This window comes from Solanum lycopersicum, chromosome 12 (assembly GCF_036512215.1).
Source record: "Solanum lycopersicum chromosome 12, SLM_r2.1".
NCBI classification, from domain to species: Eukaryota; Viridiplantae; Streptophyta; class Magnoliopsida; order Solanales; family Solanaceae; genus Solanum; species Solanum lycopersicum.
In genome coordinates, this window is record NC_090811.1 from 52,242,051 (window position 1) to 52,260,804 (window position 18,754).

Below are 18,754 nucleotides of genomic sequence, written 5' to 3' on the forward strand. Positions count from 1 at the left end.
CCCAAGCCCTGAACTTGAACTTTAGTAATGTTGACATAGACAATTAATTTTATATGGACCTTTCGACAATATTAGGAGAACCTTCATATTCCAAGATTAAATGAAGTATGTTATTTCCTTTTTATGTGTGAAACATCTGGTTTACAAGGAATAACAACCTTTGCAAGAACAAAATATATTACATCAACTATCATAGTGCGGTTAACCACATTATGAAATACCACTTAATGATTGTTGAAAACAAGAGACCCAAGAAAGGTAAAACAACTGTTCATGTAAAGTGTTAGGAACCTACAAGCTTAACATTGGTGGTGCAATGAAGACAAACCTAGGACAAAGAGGACATGGAGGAGACTTTAAGAGACAACGTTGGCTAATTAGTGTTGGGATTTATTGAATGTATCTCACATTGACCCCACATTGGCGTAGCTTCTAGCACTCAAAATGAGATTGCAACCAGGGGTACATCATAACCTATAACTCTCCTAGAAATGAACATTGATTCAACCGAAATTATCCACATGATTGAGCATCATTATTTACATTATAATAATATTATTATTTAGTGCAGGTTATTGATGTAGAGGCTGGGTGCTCCAAGGATGTCACACATATTTAAATAGCAGAATAGGCTGGCCTAAAAATTGGCAAATGAAGAAGCAAAAGAAAGAGTTTTTGATGTACATATTTTGTTAGTTCCTCCTACATATTGTCTTTTAGGAGTGGGAAAACAAACAATCCAAGAACTACTTATGCTATGAAAACTTCTTTAGAGATACTATAATCTAGGTCGGGATGTGGCACATGAGACTACTATTATACACCCTCTGAAAAGGGGTATGCATGCTCGCTCTAACAATTTTTATTTGCTTCATCATGTATAACTATCTTATTCGTAGTAAATATTAAAAAATACAAATAATTCATGAATTTGAGTCTAATGAGTTGTTAGAATATCGACTCATCATTAACCATTACAAATAAGTATCTAAACTTCAACTTAGAAGTGAAATAAATGTTATTTACATCATCTCACATGCTTTCCCACAAAATTCACTCATTCAATTCTAGGATAAATTGAATTACTTAATGAAAAGATTGACTCAAGAGAAAATAAAACTAGATCTTGAAAATTTGTCTCTATGATTTTCAGGTTTAAATATTTTAAATTATAGTGAAAAACTTGAAAAAATGACTTAAAATGTACATTCGGACTAGTGTCATCCATCACTGCAGTCACAATACCTTGTCTATTCGTGCTACAACGATTTCACTGCAATAAAACCGTTGTTATTGTAATAAATACCCCTTAAACAATAGTTTGAGAAAAACAAAGCATACACCTTTTTCATAGTACACTTTTATATGAACATACTCTCATTTCATAACACTTTTACCTCACAAGAAATCACAACATAAAAATAAACGCAACAAGCTTCACAACGACTAGTTTTCAAATGTTCCAGACAATTTCAAAGTCTCTAATGCAGGTCTAGATCACCTCCTAACATAACACAACATAACATTACAAATCATCACAATATAGTCAAACATATCAATTTCAAAACCTCCCCATTTGATTTTTTACAACAAGTCTAATGAGAAACTACGTATATATTATAACTTTTTTTTCTTTTTATTCATTCTCATCTTTCAACAATATACTATTGAGTACTATTAGTCACAAACCTTTTAATTCATTTCAATTTCATAATTAGATTGAGTATTTAATTCTCTTTTTGTATGTGGAATATTTGGCTTATGAGGAATATCAACTTCTTCAGAAATAAAAGTAGTGCGGACATGCAAGCTATGAAATACCAATAAATGACTGTCATAAGAAACAAGACACCAAAAAAAGGTGAAATCACCATTCATATCAAGTGTCTTCCAAAAGGGGAGAATATAAACTTTGCACTGAGAGGACTCAAACCTAGGACTAAAAGGAATCAGAATAGTCTTTAGAGACCACACTGACAGATGAGTGTTGTGTTCTATTGAATGTACGTCATACTAAAGTCTAACTAAATATTTTCTTACTTAAATTAGTTGAAAAATTTTCATTTTAGACGATAAAATTTCTTTAAAAATACCTAAATTTTAATTTTGCTTTAATACAAATATTTTTTCTTTGGTTGGTTTGAGTATGTTGCCATATTTTTTGCTTTAATACCAATATTTTCGCTTTGGTTGGTTTGAATATGTTGCCATGTATTTTAATTCAAGTAAGATTATTGCATCAAAATTTTGCATGTTATAATTTTTTTTATATATAAATAATAGGTTTTTTAGTTAATTGAAATATTCTAAATCTTTATATAGAAATAGACTCCTAATAACATTAACTTCATGATGTTAATTTAAGTGCAAATAATTTTAGACACTCTTTTGCATTATAATAATTAATAATTCATTATATTGAAATAGATTTTAAAATACCGTGGGTTCACTAAGCTCATGCTCCCCTCTCTAGATCATATATAATAATGTTGTATTTTTAAGAAAATACTTAAATATAGATGTGTGAACCCATGTTCAAAGTATTCTGCAAAAAATATGATGATTATGTGCACCTTTTTAAGTGAGGATTGTAGACACGTAATTTTTGATCGAATCTAAGTTTTATACCCTTTTTAGAGCTTAAATATTTTTATAAATATTTTGAGTTTTATCTTATTTTATTAAGTTTATTTTTAAAAGATATGAAAACCACAAAAATAGAATCACACTTTAAGGTATATTTTTATTTATTCATTCAAAGTATTAATAAATTAGTGATTTTAATTTTTATATTATTTTTTAATCTAGTTATTTAATTTTTCTTAATTAATATTATTATTTTATAACAAAAAATATATAATTAAAAGAAATTAACCTACCCATTATTCCACCTCCATTTCACCATTTCTCTCCACTCACCCCACACCCCACTCCACTAATCCAACTCTTCCATACACATGTACACACATATACATAAATATATATACATTAATAATGGGAGGAGAAAAGAGGAAGAAGAAGAAAAAGTGGTACAAAGGAAAAGAGAAGAAAAAATTTCAGAAATCCAAAGAGAAAAAAAATCAGCAAAAGGGAGAAATAAAAAAAAATCAGCAAAAGAGAGGAAAAGAAAAATAAAAAAGAAAAAAAAGAAAACTTTTGACCTTTTTTTCCTAAGGAACACACGCACAAAAAAAAATTCAAAAATAGTGGAATTCGAGGCTTCAAATTCGTGGTCCTTATCGAGGTATTTTTTTTGTGAATTAATTTTCACAAAAGGTAACTCTTGATCTTTATTACATTATTTTGGTTTCAGAGTCATTCAAGATATGATTACAATGATATAAAGAGTTTTAAATTTATGCATGCTTAATTTTTACATTATGATATGAAATAGTTTGAGATTTTATATTATTAAATTTAGAGTAAAATTTATATAACATGTATTTATTCTTGCTTGCTCTAAAGTTTCCTTTTATCTCGTTCGTTATTAAAATTCGAAGCTTAATATTTTACAGTATGCAGTTAGTAATAATTAGATGAAATTTAGTTCTTATTTGTTAAGTTACTTTTTCACTTTGTATATTTAATAGAATTGTATTTATTTATTTTTAAAAAAGAGAAGAGTAAAAATAAAAATAAAATAAATCAAACCTACATTATCTTTACATTTCTTTTAATGCGAAACTTTTTTTAAAAAAAAAATTAATTTATTTATTCATGTTGAAAGAATAATAAAAAATTATATAAAAGGAAAAGACGTAAAAGAAATTTATAAAACATAAAAGTCTAAAAATAAGAAGGAGAAAATATAAAAAAAATAAATAAGGTAAAGTATAAGAAGAAAGAGAAACAAAATTTAAAAAAAAATAGAAAAACAATATTAAAGTGACCCAAAACGTGCAAAATAAATAAATAAATAAAATAAATTTTTATTACTGGGTTCTTTTCGTTTTAATGACTAAAATAAGAAAAAGTAAAAAATTTATATGAAAAGGTGTATTATTTTAATTTATTTTTTTTATCTTATGTTCTTATTAATATATTGTTCATTTCTTTTTAGAAAAATAAAACTAAGATAATGTATAATTTAGGCTTATGATAATGATAACACTAATAAAATATTAAGATCCAAAAAACATTAAACTACTTTTAGTCTTTAAATACAAAACAAACAAATAAACAATTTGTGGTGAGGTTGGAAAGAGCTGCTACCAACAAACCACACAGTAATAAAATATGACAATTTTACAAAGTAATTTAAAAATAAATCAAAGAAAGCGGGTAAATAGTTAGGTAATAAGCATAATATATTCAAAATTAAGTCAAGCCATATAAAAGTCAATAAAGCGACCGAGCTAGAACCATGAGACTCGAGAGGTGCCTAATACCTTCCTTTCGGTCAACAGAATTCTTTACCCGAATTTCTGGTTCGCAGACCAAACAAAGAGTCATTTCCTTTTGATTAGGGATTAAACAGAAAAGGTGACTTGTAACACCGTAACTCAATTTCAAGGGGCGACTCTGAAAAAATTAAAATAATCACTTAATTAATAACGTCACTTAAATTGGAAAAATCCTTACACCGCTGCGCGGAAAAGAGGTGTGGCAAGGATAAAAAATTAAATCTTATATTTATATTATTATTTTTTTAGTAACACCTCCCCAAGTGATTATTGATAATATTTTTGATGTTTCTATTAATTTTTCTTTTATTTTCTTACTTTGATATTACAAAGTTCAAGAGTGTTACATTAAAATTAAAATTCCTAAAAAAAATCATATAATCAAATCAAATGTGTAAATTAAAAATTTAAAATTAGTAATATTATCTATTTTTGACCTGTAATTTTTAAAATCTAATGGTTCACACTAAGAACCTAACAGCCAAATCAATTAAATTTATATCTTAAATATATATTTTCGTAATAGTACACCCATCATTCTAAAGTCCTGGATGAGCATCTATTTATTAGTGATTAATGATACACATAAAAAAACACTATGTACACTTAACTAGCATTATAAAAAGAATAAAAAAGAAAAATAGAGGGTACTTGTTAGCTCACACAAACAACACCCCAGATTTTAAGTGGTATTACAGTTGCAAAATGTAAATAAATAATTTAGGTATCACAATATATGACAATAATATTAATATAATTTATTAACATTCTTGTGATTTAGTTAAGTTTTGAAATTTCTTTTAATCGGACTTTCCTCTATTTTTATCATAATATAATCCCAAATAAAGTGAAATAAATTAATATGCAAATAAAAGACGATATGGATTATTATTTTCATCATAATAAAATCGCAAATAAAGTGAAATGTGGGCTATGGAGTCTGGACATCATATGGAAAACTAAAAAACTGTTTTTATTTCATCCTAGTAGAGTGGATAATCATAAGATGTTATAACTAGAATTTTGAAATGGTCAATTCCGTACTAATAATTTATTTATTTTTGAATCAATCCGTACTAATTTTTAGTAGACCTCAATCACAAATAGAAGTCCAGAAGGTATAATCCCTTTTTGTGTTAACTATAAAAAAAACAAATGGAAAGTTTATATATTATATATAGATGTTGAATAGAGACAAAGATTATCATATATTATATCATTGAAGACCAAAACTAAAAGATCATCATATTATATATTATTATTAATGGGTGAATATAATATGATGATAACAGAATTCCCACCTGGTTACAGATTTATGCCCACTGATGTTGAGTTGATTGAACATTACCTTACTAAAAAGGTTCATTGTCAACTTCCTTTTTCATCTCTATCTCCATTGTTTCAACATATTGATGCAAATGAATTTTACAACATATCTCCTGACAATTTAGGTAACACTCTTTCATCTTTTTATTCGTTTGGTGTGATGAGCTAGTAATCAGATGCATTATTATTTTATTTCGACAGTTTTATAATATTTATATGATAATGATTCCATATACAAGGTAGGATAACATACTACGAATAATTTATATCCAAGATAACAAATTCTGAGATAACTTGTTTCAAATTAAATGACTAAGTAGTCGTAGATTGTATTATTACATTATTGTCCACTTTGATCCATTACAGATAGATCGATCGTTGGGCTCAATCCCGACATTGTTTCCATACATACGTCAACCATACATATCGTTTTCTCGTTCAGGAATTTCTTAACGGCATCTCGATTAAAGCTTCCGAATAGCTGCGGATTCATAATCTAACAAGTAGGTAGAAATTCATTTGAAGGAAAACCTTTCTTGTGTTACGCTCCTGACTTCCATCCTGTCTGCTGATCAGCCTAAAAGTTTTAATGATATCTGTCATTTTGTTAATATTTTTTTTGTTTATCAGTAATTTTTTTTTTTGTTTATAAGAATTATTATAAAAGCATTTGTGTTCTTTTTATCGAGAAATATTTTAAAATTAAGCTAATGAAATTCATATTACTAAATAATGTTTTTTAAAAAAAGATCTATCCTATATAGGAGACACATGAATAACATGTTTTTAAATTTGAATAAATCCTATTCCATATTTGTTTTGAATTTAATAAATTTTATATATTATAAATACTATCTAATAATCAATAATTAGAACAAGAAAAAACAAAGAAATGTAACACTAAACTAAATTTTATTAATATTAAGTGCTAAATTTTATTAAAGTCACAATTTATAAATTTCTAATGGATATAATTTTAAAATGATTAAAAATAATTTCATGCATACATAGTTAGTTATTCGTCTTGTTTTTCGCAAAATCTATTCAAATTTTTATTATTTTTTAAATTGCAAAATTTATTCAAATTTTTATTATTTTTTAAAATTTCTTTTTTGATATGAATCAATAAAAATTCAAAGATATATCTTTCCATCATTTTCAAATCAAAAAATTGAATTATTTTTATCGTAGCAATATTTCAAAACATGAATTAAAATGTTTAGTACTATCTTATAAATAGTTAAATCTGATATATTTGTTAACTTTAAAAATAGTTATAGTTTTGGCGGTACACGTTCATGTACAATAAGGGGTCGTTTGGTACAAAAATGAATAATGCAGAGATTAGTAGTGCAGAGATTAAGAGATTAGTAGAGATTAGTAGTATCAAGTGATTGGTTCATTGTTTAAAAGTTAAAAAAAAAAAACTTTTCAATTATACCCTGGAGTTATTATGAGATTTTGTATTTCATGTAAATTTTTATTATCATGTTCACTATTTTCTCACTTAAATTATTTGAGAGTAAATAATTGTCATCTTAATAAATTAGAGTTAATAACTCAAAAGGTCACACAACTATAATGATTATAGAGAAAATTTATTGAACTTTGTTTGGTATCAATAAATTTTAAAAAACTCTTTATCATAAAATAAAATAAAAATATAAAATAAATATAGAAAAATAAATTAAACTATTTTTATACTCGAGATGTATGTATATATATATACACACACACTCTTGTTTTAGTTTACTTGTGTATTGTTTAATGAACTTTCATTAAGAGACAATATTTTACTTATGAATTGTTCTTAAATTCATACATCAACATTAACATATTAGTCAAATTATAATATTTTATATTCATAATAAATAGATTAAGTAATTCATATTTTAGAAACAAAATATTATATCTAAATAATAAAATTTGTAAGCTAATTTATTTAAATAACTTTATTAGTATAAATATAAAATATAAAATATAAAATCAAAAAAATAAATAAAATATTAAAAGGATTTGAGGGGTATTTTTGTCTTTACCTAGAATAGTCCCATGGTATTAGAGCTAATACCTCCAAATGGAAGGTATTAGTAATACATCACATAATCCATGAATTAGTTATACATAGGCTCACATTCTTATCAAACACCGTATTAAATTATATCACATCTAATACATTGATTATTTTTTTTAATACAGCCTACCAAACGCTCCTGAAGTGATAGGATAGGTTAAAAAAGAAAAAAAAAATTAAACAGTAATGACTAAACTGGATGAGAGAGAGCTAAACAGCATAGATAGGACAGATTGAAAAAATAAACAAATTAAACAAGCAGGTAGGGCGGATTCAATCTATGAAATAGATCAACACTTCATTCACCCTAAATGCATTGCTTATTGTTAATTATGTTTGTGATATTTTCTTGTGCTTATTTTTCATTATTGAATAAGTAATTAAATTATTATGTATATTTTGTCCAATAAAAAAACACTACATTACAAGAAAAAAATAAGTCAAGTTAGCGAAGAAAAATAATTCGAATGAAAATAAAAGCTTATTTGCAGAACTACAAACAAAAAAAATAATAAAATTTAAATAGTTATATGTTCTATATTAGCTTTTTATTGAAAATCGGACTATCGCTAATAATTTTTTTTTGAAATATACAGTTAAAAATATGTGCGTTGACGGAGGAGAACAATACTTTTTCATCCACGGAGATAAATATTTTGGAGGAGAAAGAGGAAAAAGTCGAGTTGTTGGGAATGGAATAGGCTATTGGCGATGCTTAGGTGAAGAAATTTCAATTTATAATTCAGAAGGAGATGTGATTGGGTTGAGAGTTAATTTGAAATATTTTAGTGAATCATCAAGCAAAAATAATTGGACCATGCAAAAATACCGTCTCACTTGTGAATACGACACTAGTGATACAGAGGTAACTATACTAATTTCTCTTGTAATTTCTTCCTCTATTTCAATATTATATCCTCATTTTTTTTATAGAATAAATGGTAAATAAATATTTTTGAATGTTAGGAGCATATGTGGAAAGTATATTTGATGTTAATTATATGTTTGATTATAGTGTTCTTGATGTAATTGGACATAATTATAATATGTTTGACTGCTCATGTGATTATTATTTGGTCAACAACTAATTGGATGTCATTAGTGTAGTAATTATACTCTCCAATTTCTAACGAGGTGCTCTATATTTCATGGTTAATTACTGTTTTCTTTGTTCCGAATTACTTGTTCACTTTTGAATTGATGTATCTATTAAGAACATAATTAATAGAGTAAATTACCATTTTAACCCTAATTATTATGAAGATGATTTAAAAACTTACTATTGCCATAAGTTTTTTATTTTTCAAATTAATAAATTGAGGATATAATAGAATTTTTTTTTGTTCTTTATTGATTTGTTAAAATGGACAAGTAATTAGAGACAAAGGGGATAGTTGATTTTTTTTAATTTCTTCTTTTCATTTCTATTTTTATTTTCTGTTTTAGTTTATATTTAGTTATATTATTTTAAATTCTTTTTTTATCTTTATTCTTCTAAATATATATTTTTATTTATATTATTGATATTTCATTTCCTTCTTATACTCAACCTTTACTTCTTGTAATTACATGTGATTTTTCATATTATTTATTTATTTATTTGTTTATTTTATTTTTATTTTTTCATTAACATAATATTTTTAATATTTTAATCTTTGAATTAAAGAAAAATTCATTGTTGAATAAAATGATAGATTTATGTTTTTTTTCTCTTTTAAATCACATTTATGTACGTTATGTTAAAATTTGATATTAGAGTATTACATTTGTCATTTATTGTTAAATTAGACTTGAGAGCTTATCTTTTTGTCAAAAACATATGATGTGATATTTGTAATATTTTATTTAATTAATATATACTAGTTTGAAAAAAAAAACTTGAATCAATTTTTTGTAATAATATTAATTAAGAACATTTGAAATGTTGATTAATATATTTTTAAAAAATAATGTATATCTTAAATATATCATTCAATATCATTTACTAAATCTCTCGTTTGTCAAATATAATTTATAAAATTTTATGATTACAGTTGTGCTACTTGCATTTTCTAGTAAACTAGCTAAGTGTTGTTGTAAGTTATTAAATTATTTTTGCGCATACGTATGTTCTGGTAAATATATTAGAATAATTAGGCAATTTTTGTATTTTATTTCGTTTGGTTTTGGCAAAAACTACTTTTTTGGTTAAGGTAGATTACATAGGTCCTGTAATATTGCCAAACTAGAATGAAAGTATCTTGCATTTATCTCTTTATTACATTATCAAAAAATATATTTTCTGATATAAAGAAATATGAATTTGGTTTTTACCTAGTTTTTTTAATTTTCTCTCTTTTTATTTATTGGTGCAGATAGAAGAATGGATTCTTGGAAGAATCACAAAAGGGAAAAGGAACGATTACTCCAATTACTTTTAGATTTTATTACGTCAACATTCTTTATTCTTTATTCTTTATTCTTTATTGCCACCTCATAATAACAATAGCATGAAGAAGTTCATTTTTTTTTTGGGTATAAATAAATAACATGACTAAAAGAGAAATGATTGTTTTGTATTCTTTCGTAAAGTAATGTTATTATTAATTTTAAAATTTAATTTTACAGTTATATCGTTGCATACTTATTTTTATCTACTTAAATATCTAAGCTCAAGTGGTGATATTAGTTCAAGGAAAAAAGATAGATATACCTCGAACTATTGTAAATGGTATGCAAATATCTTTCGTCATATTTTTGGAACTTTGGTGCCCCTGTCGTCCAAAAGTAGAGCATATATACCCTTTATACTAACGGACTTACATGACATTTATCAGCGGATAAGATTGCGTCACGCGTCCCTATTTTTTGTCTTCCATTAGAGTGAAAGACATATATGCTCTAGTTTATGGACGGCAGGGGCACCAATGTCCCAAAAGTATGGTGAAGGATATCTGTAAACTATTTACGATAGTTTAGGGGTATATTTACAAGGTTTTGCATTTTTAGCACCACCACTTGTTTGATAGGATGTGTTGTTAGCTTTCCGATGATACCTTCGATTTGATATTTAGTAGTTCCAGTTCTAGTCCTAGTCCTTGCCTTTCTGTAGGAGTAGTAGTCAAAGATGATTCAACCACATTAAAGTTACGGCAAAAACTTATTAATGCAGGGAATATTTTTTACCATGACTTGTAGTATTAACTTGATATCACTCTGGAACTTGTTGTTTAATCTAAATGTGATGCTTAGGGTGGTAGCAAGGGATTTATGGTCTTGATTCACTTTTCTACAATAGGTGCATAGATGACTCTCATATGATTGTTTGTGTTAAATTGGCTTCTTTTGGACGACCACAATTATCAAGGATGTGAGATGCTAAGAGGAGAGCATTTGTCTAGGGCTATTGGCAAATTGTCTGGGAAAGGAGGAAAGACGAAATTTGCTATAGAGAATGGGACAAAGACTAGGATGGTAATTGCAGATAGTGAGATACATATATTGGGATTATTTTTGAACATTAAGATTTCTAGAGATTCACTTTGTAGTCTCATTATGGGGTCTCCTACTTGTAAAATTTATTCTAAGCTCAGAGTTGTTACTGCCGGGCCGAGATGCTTTAATTTTCTTCTTTGATATATGGATGTTATGATTTTGTTTGTAATTATTGGAGAATCCTAAGACTTGACCAAGTTATGTCTTTTTCAATCGATAAATACTTTAAGTATGGACTGATTATATATATATATATATATATATATATATATATACGAGGCCATTAACATATACTTTCGGTTTCTATTGGTGTCATGGTTATAGCTTTGTATTATGTTATATATGTTTATGTCATATCATTATTTGTACTTCTTATGCGGTTTGTTAGACTATAATATGATATTTTAACAAGATAAGTTAGTTAGGTTACCAATGCACATTTTCTGTTTATATGTTAGTTATGTTTTCAGTTCATACTAACTCTACCCTCCACTTACTCCACTTGTGTGATTATGTGGTGTGTGTTATTGTATCCCCAGACCTAAGTTAAGTTTCCTCGTTCAACTTTCCTCATTTAGCTTTTGATACAGATTTTCGATGAACCAAAGAGACAATGAACTAAGGTGAAGAGAGGTGAAGACAGCTGAAGAATCGATTCTCTTTTCTGATACAGGCTAAAAGAGTTGAAGTTGTCGAAGAACTGGCTGAAGAGTTGAAGTCATCGAAGAACTATAGCTCAAGTCTCTTCTCTGATAACGACTTCTTGAAGAGTAAGTATGATTCTCTTTTCCAACATCTATTTCATTAAGTTTTAGTACTAAAACAGTCTTCTTGTTAGCTGAAGTGACTGATTTTTTGTTTTGTGTTTAGAAGGAATTGAATGCTTTTGGGTTATTGGCAAGATGATGAACTTAAGCTAATTAGTCTCTCTCTCACATTTTTCTCTCAAGTTTCTCACTGTAGAGCACAATTTCAGACAAATTTTGTTGGGATAGGGTTTATCAAGTAAGAAATTCTATTTTGAAAGTCTAAATTTAACTTTAGAGTTTTGATTTTCTTGTGTTTTTATATGAATTTTGGGAGTGTGCTAGTATTTTAGTTGTTGACACCCAATTTTGACCCTCCTCGATATTAATTAACTAGCGAGCTTCTCAAGTTTAAACAACTTAAAATAATTGATATATATGTGTGTGTGTGTGTGTATATATATATATATATATATATATATATATATATAGAGAGAGAGAGAGAGAGAGAGAGAGAGAGAAAAATAATACTAATAAATGAATTTAGCTTGCAAGTCGTTTTAAATAAGGTTTGACATTTTTTATTTCGTCTTAGTTAGTGTATATGTTTTATATAAGTATTCGTATAATCATTTAAATCTTTTGTTTATATGAATATTTGTTTAATTATTTTAACTTATATTTTAAACCTTTAGTTTACATTCGAATTAATTATTTTATTTTGTTAACCTTAAGAAGCTCGTTAATTAGTCGATATTAATTCATCTTATTTAAATATTTAGTAAAATTTTTGAAGTTGATTTGATTTAACTATTTCCTTAAAGTCCAAAAAACATTACCCACTTTCCATTATTTTGAATTACTGTCCAGCAACTCATTTTCTTGAAATTGTTAAGACCAAATCAGTGGCCCAATTCCCTTATACCAACCCGACCTATTCCCTTATTCCGTTCCCCCTCTTTGATGTTGAAAGCATTTTCTAAAAGAACCCAGACGTGACAACAATTTGACTGACCCATTCATCGTCTTCCTCACGCGCACATCAGAATGACGAGTGGACGAAATCACGATCCAGCAGCAGTAGCGTGCTCTTCCTCCCCCCTCTCTCTCAAACGTGTGAACAACCTGCTCCAATGTCTCATTTTCTCGTTGTTCGTACGATAGGGTAGGGTGACCTGCAACTCGTCCTTGCTTGCATGGATGGTGACACGTCGAGAACAAGGACGACGATTTTAATCCGAGTTTTCCAGCCTATGGATTCTTCTGAATTTTCAAGAATATGGACGAATCTCATGCAAATTCAGAAGCGATTTCAAATTGTGGAATTGAAGTGAACACCCGATTTTACCCCAAGATTTTCCAAAAATCCCTCCCCCCTTCCCAATCCGAAAAAACTAATTTCCCCTATGTATATTCTCTTCGACTTTTCAAGGGGAGGGGATTTTCTTTTTTTGAGCCGCGAGGTTAAAGGGTGTCAAAATTTTTGTAAAAGCAAGCTTGAGAAAATTCCTCTAAATACCCATTGCTTACATTTCTAACGAAGAAAAAAGAGATATTGTAGTATCAATTTGGATAAAAGTTTTGCTCCGTTCTTTGATCATCGCTCATAGCTAAGCTTCAGTGGTGAGAAGTTTGCTTTTTCACTCGTTCTGTCCCGTCGCTGCATAACAAAAAGTAATTTTCTTTCTCCTATGCATCATTATTTTGTTTCTCGATTTGGCTATCATTTATTTTGAGCTTATGAAAATATAGCATTCTGGGTCCAACTAATTTCTTCGAGGAGTAGGATGAGTATGTAGTTTTGGTTTGTGTTGTTATGTGTCGTGTTGAATGCTGTGCCAAAATTCGAAGTTATCTGATTTGGAGACTCAATAGTGTTGTATATATTCATCTGTTAGATGCAACATTTTATTTACGTCTCTTATTTTATCATTTTATTTTCTTTCCTCCAAGTTTTTGTGAACTTGTGATTAGCATCTCGTTTTGTTTGAATCATTTCATGGCTTCATGTCGTTCAGTCGCACCTCATTTGCGGTTTATATTTGATCATGCGGGTATATTGCTCCATCTTAAGCACCAACTCCTTCATTATTTGACATTGTTGGTCACTCGCTGTTTATTTGAAAGGAGCAGATTTAGGTTTGTTGAAAGTCTAAAAAGTAAAAGTATGATTTGTTTTCTTTGGAATGTTCAGCTGTAATCTGTGTCGCCTATTGCTGCTTTAGATAAGCTCTAAGGTGTTTATTCATGATCTCCGTATCTTAGACAATTATCTTCTCAATTTTTTTTATTTGATAAGCTAACTTGTAATGTAGAGTTACTGACTATGTTAATAGCTTACCCTCGCGTCCAAGATCGATGTTTTTTTAAGTCATTGAGAGGGGGTTATTTCGAGGTTTTCTTGCCTATCTTAGACTTTGCAGAGTTCACAGCCCTGACTCTTAGATTTTGTATTGTGCAAATTGAGTCCCTCTATGATTCTTTAATAAATATCCTTATGATATTATTTTGTTTCCCTCTCATGTTACAAGAAAATTTTTAGAGCTCATCATTTATGTTTAAATTTGTCCCACATGTTTATGGTTTTAGAAAGGGATTATGTCGAAACCCACATTGTATTATTGGCTTGCATTTATTGTTCTTATCTTCTGAACTTTCTCGCTTTTATTTATTTTGCTCTGTTAATGTAGCATTTTTTTATATCGCTTTGGTTGCCCCTTTATGCAGGGGGTATTAATTTTCAAGACTTCTATGCTGTGATTTAAATGATCACCCGACATACTGATCTTTTCTAAGGTGCGAATATCCGAGGTTTTGCTTATCTTCTTAGTTATCTAAATTTTTTATTGTCTTTCTCTGTAAAATGCTAAATATAGGCATGGTATAGTGATCCCTCTAACTGCCTGTGATTTAATTGGTTAGTTCATGCTTACTCACTTTTCTTATAATGTGTAAAAGTTTGTTCGGGCTTAATCATTTTCTTAATGTGTGGAAATTGGTTCATGCTTAGGTTGTTTTCCCGTAACATGCAACATGCAGTGAGAAATACCATAAGGTGGGGTTGTTAAACTTTATTGGTCTCTATCTTGTTAAGTGTGGATCACCTAATGCCGCTACTTTCAAGTGCATAGGCGGACATCAATTTTTCTTCACTTTTTAGCGTGATATTTGTTATTTATTTTAGCATGTTTCTTTCTTTTCTTACATGTTAACAAATGTGCTTATATCTTTTGGTGAGGATGCTGATTTATATTGTTTCGTTATCAGTAATGTTATTTGTTTCAAATCGAAGTAATTCTTACAATGTCTATGTTTTCTTGTGCATGCAAAACCTATCCGAGTTTATCATGATCTTTTTTCCCTTGCATTTCTGGGAAGTTACGAATGCTCAATTCCCTCCTATCGAGTCAAACCCATTAAAATTGACGTACAGGTCCCGTGTTGGAAGGATTCAAAAATCAAGAAGTCGGAGATCTGAAGAAGTTGGGCCAAAGGAGGCCCACTTTATCTATTCTTTCATATTTGTATTTTGTTATTTGGGAAAAGGGTATGATATACCCCTCAACTTTGTCATTTGGAACTAATATACCCCCGTTATAAAAGTGGCTCATATATGCCCTTACCGTTACAAAATGGCTCACATATACCCCCCCCCCCCCCGTTACAAAATGACTCATATATATCCTTCATTTAACGGGAGTTAAAAAATTAGTTTTAAATTTGTATTTATTACTTGTAATTTTTTAAAAAAAATTATTTAGGGTTATATATGATTCTTCTATCAAAGTTCAAGGTATATTTTAATTTTTTTCATATATAAATTATTTTTTGACTTTTTTATTATAATTATTTGAGTTTCTTATTCTTATGTTTTTTCTTTCATTCCTTAGTTTAAAGAAAACAAATTTAAACTATTTTTTTTGTGTGTATTGTAATTTAATTTCGTATTCGAAGAAAAAATTTGGTCATCTACAATAAGTTTTACAAGAATATTAGTGAAACATAAATAAATATGATTATCAAAATAATAATTATAAATTAGTCATTGAAACAAAAAAAGGTCAAAAAAAAATATGTTTGACGAGGATTAAATTTACTCATACGAGATTATATTTTTTAGAAAAAAATAATAAAAAATTAGATTAAAATTATTATTTTTTCCATTTCCGTTAGAGGAAAAGGGTATATGTGAGCCATTTGTTTACAAGTAGGGGTATATATGAGCCACTTTCATAACAAGGGGTATATCAGCTCTAAATGACAAAGTTGAGGGGTATATCAGACCCTTTTCCCTTGTTATTTTTTAGGCATAAGCCCTTGTCGTCTTTTATTTCTTGTATTATTTATTTATTATTATATGTTTAGTTTAGGAGAGGTGGAAATGGGTCAAAAATCTAAAAACAGGTGGGTCCAAATTCCGTCAAGGCGGACGGAAAACCCGGATTTGGACCCAACTCTTTCTCTCTCTCTCTCTCCCTCTTTCCCTCTTTTACTTTATTTGCTTATCTGTTTTTATTTGTCTTTAGTTTAAAATTAGAAAACTCCAAATCCCCGTAGAATACCATAATATTTTAGTAATTTAAAATTGGACTGAGTTTAAATAGTTTTAAAATAATTTTTCAATTTATAAGTTTCGCTTAGATAAAACCAAGAGATTCACTTTCAAACAATTTCCAATAAATTTTATAAGTTAAGTTTTAGTCAAATTAAATTAGTTGTTGGATAACCGCAAGTAAGAGAAAGTCTTAGGTGCTTTCAAAACCTTCCTAAGACGTTAATATGAATCTCCGAACACCTTTAAAGTTTTCAAATAATTTTCTTTGTTTAACTCTTTTGGAAACAAGGTTTTTCTTGATTTTTCTAAAAAAATAAGTGGCTACTCCCAAAAGTCAAAATTGTTACAAAAATAATATTTTTTGATAAAGCAGAAATAGCAACTTCGCTGGGAAAATGGAGGATTCTAACATTAAAACTAACTTTATTTTTGTAATATTTGTTTACTAGTTCACTTTACCTTATTGTTGAATTGTTGCATTTTTAATGGCATATTTCCGCTAAACGGCAAGTAGTTTGCATTAGAAGACGGAGGGTATGTGGTTTACCATTGATTCTTTCAGAAATATACGAAAAATAATTTGGAAGTATAAAACAAATAGTTGGAATGGGGTCATCCGATGTTGTTTGGTAGCTTCACCCCGATGTTTGTCCGACTCGGGTAATTGTCAACTTGAAACCTATTCTAGTAAGTCTAAGCTAGAGCGAAAACAAAACTAAAAATTAAGCATTAGCCTAAGACGGATTAATACCCAAGGTCTATTAAGTCCATTTAGTAGAAAACTGCCAAAATCGTGTCTAAGGTCTCCGACCTAACGACACATCATTTTATTTGACATTTGAATTATGTACGTGCAAAAATCAATTAAGGGTGGGGTGGACCTAACTACTTTTGTTTTGTAGATACGGATAATTTTCCAAAGTTTGACATGGTCATAGCATCGCCACTTCAACTCACAATGTGGTATAATAATCTCGACGTGGATCATTAAAGAACTCTCAACAAATACGTGGGTGCATTGACAAAATTGATCAACATGGACGGTTGGCTAGAACTGGTTGAGGTATTCACGGGATATTGGGATAGACAACAAATGGTATTTCGATTTGGAACCGCTGAAATTACCCCGACTTTGGAGGAGATCATAGATTTCATAGACATAGTAGATACTGGATAGAAAGAAAGACAAGGAAAAAAGAAGACATTTTCATCCCTAATAAACCTTGCGTAGAAGATATTGAGGACTGCCTAGGGGGTGGGGTAGACCTAACTAGTTTTTGTTTTGTAGATATGGATCGTTTCCCAAAGTTTGACATGGTTATAGAAGCGCCACCTCAACTCACAATGTGGTATAAAAATCTCGACGAGGATCATAGAATAACTCTCAACAAATACGTGGGTGCATTGACAGAATTGATCAACATGAACAATTGTCCAGATGTGGTTGAGGTCCTCACAGGATAATGGGATAGCCAACAAATGGTATTCCAATTTGGAACCGCTGAAATTACCCCAATTTTGGAGGAGATCAGAGACTGCATAGACACAATAGATATTGGGATAGAAAGAAAGGCAAGGAAACAAGAAGACATTTTCATCCCTTGAAGATATTGCGGACTTCCTCGGGTTGGGGAAAGACTTTGCATACTAGTGCCAAGAATCCCATATATCATTCAGAGAATTTATATTAGATTTGGACATGCGAGTTTCTACTCCACTTACAACCGAGAGTTCAAGTTCTCTTATAGAGAATGAACAAAATTCGTCCTCTAGCATTTGGTATAGCGTTATTCGGAACGATGGTCTTCCCGCATGGCCCAAGTCTGAGCATCAATACCCGAGTTATAACACTCGCACACACTCTATTCAAAGGGTACGAGAACCAAGGGACAACAAAATACTACCCTATAGCTATGGTTAAACTATCCGACATATATTGAGCCTTGGGAATATGCAAAGAGGGGCATCAATACTTCCAAGGATGCATCCTACTCCTTCAGTGGTGGATTCTCAGCCACTTGGCAAAGGGTGTTGGGACTCGGGAGCTGCATACTCTTGACAACAAGAACACCCTTAAAGATTTGAATGACATGTTGTACTGGGCAAATATGGATAATCAGAGAACTAGGGGAGATGGGCTTAGATTTTCTCTGAATTGAGAGAAGAAGATCTCTAA

General features: G+C 29.1%; 1 protein-coding gene across 2 annotated transcripts; it reads left to right on the forward strand.

Annotated features, from left to right (window-relative positions):
* The first annotated feature begins 5,071 nt into the window (after positions 1-5,071).
* On the forward strand, positions 5,072-11,383 carry LOC138340703 (NAC domain-containing protein 46-like). 2 transcript variants are annotated; one of them, XM_069292638.1, is made up of 3 exons: positions 5,072-5,854; positions 8,400-8,668; positions 10,158-11,383. In XM_069292638.1, exons 1-3 carry the CDS (start codon positions 5,668-5,670, stop codon positions 10,221-10,223), a joined length of 522 nt encoding a protein of 173 aa, XP_069148739.1. In that variant the 5' UTR covers positions 5,072-5,667; the 3' UTR covers positions 10,224-11,383. The 2 variants fall into 2 exon arrangements, 1 of the variants encoding a protein (XP_069148739.1); XR_011213440.1 differs by lacking the exon at positions 5,072-5,854 and adding an exon at positions 5,877-8,065.
* Positions 11,384-18,754: the final 7,371 nt, after the last annotated feature.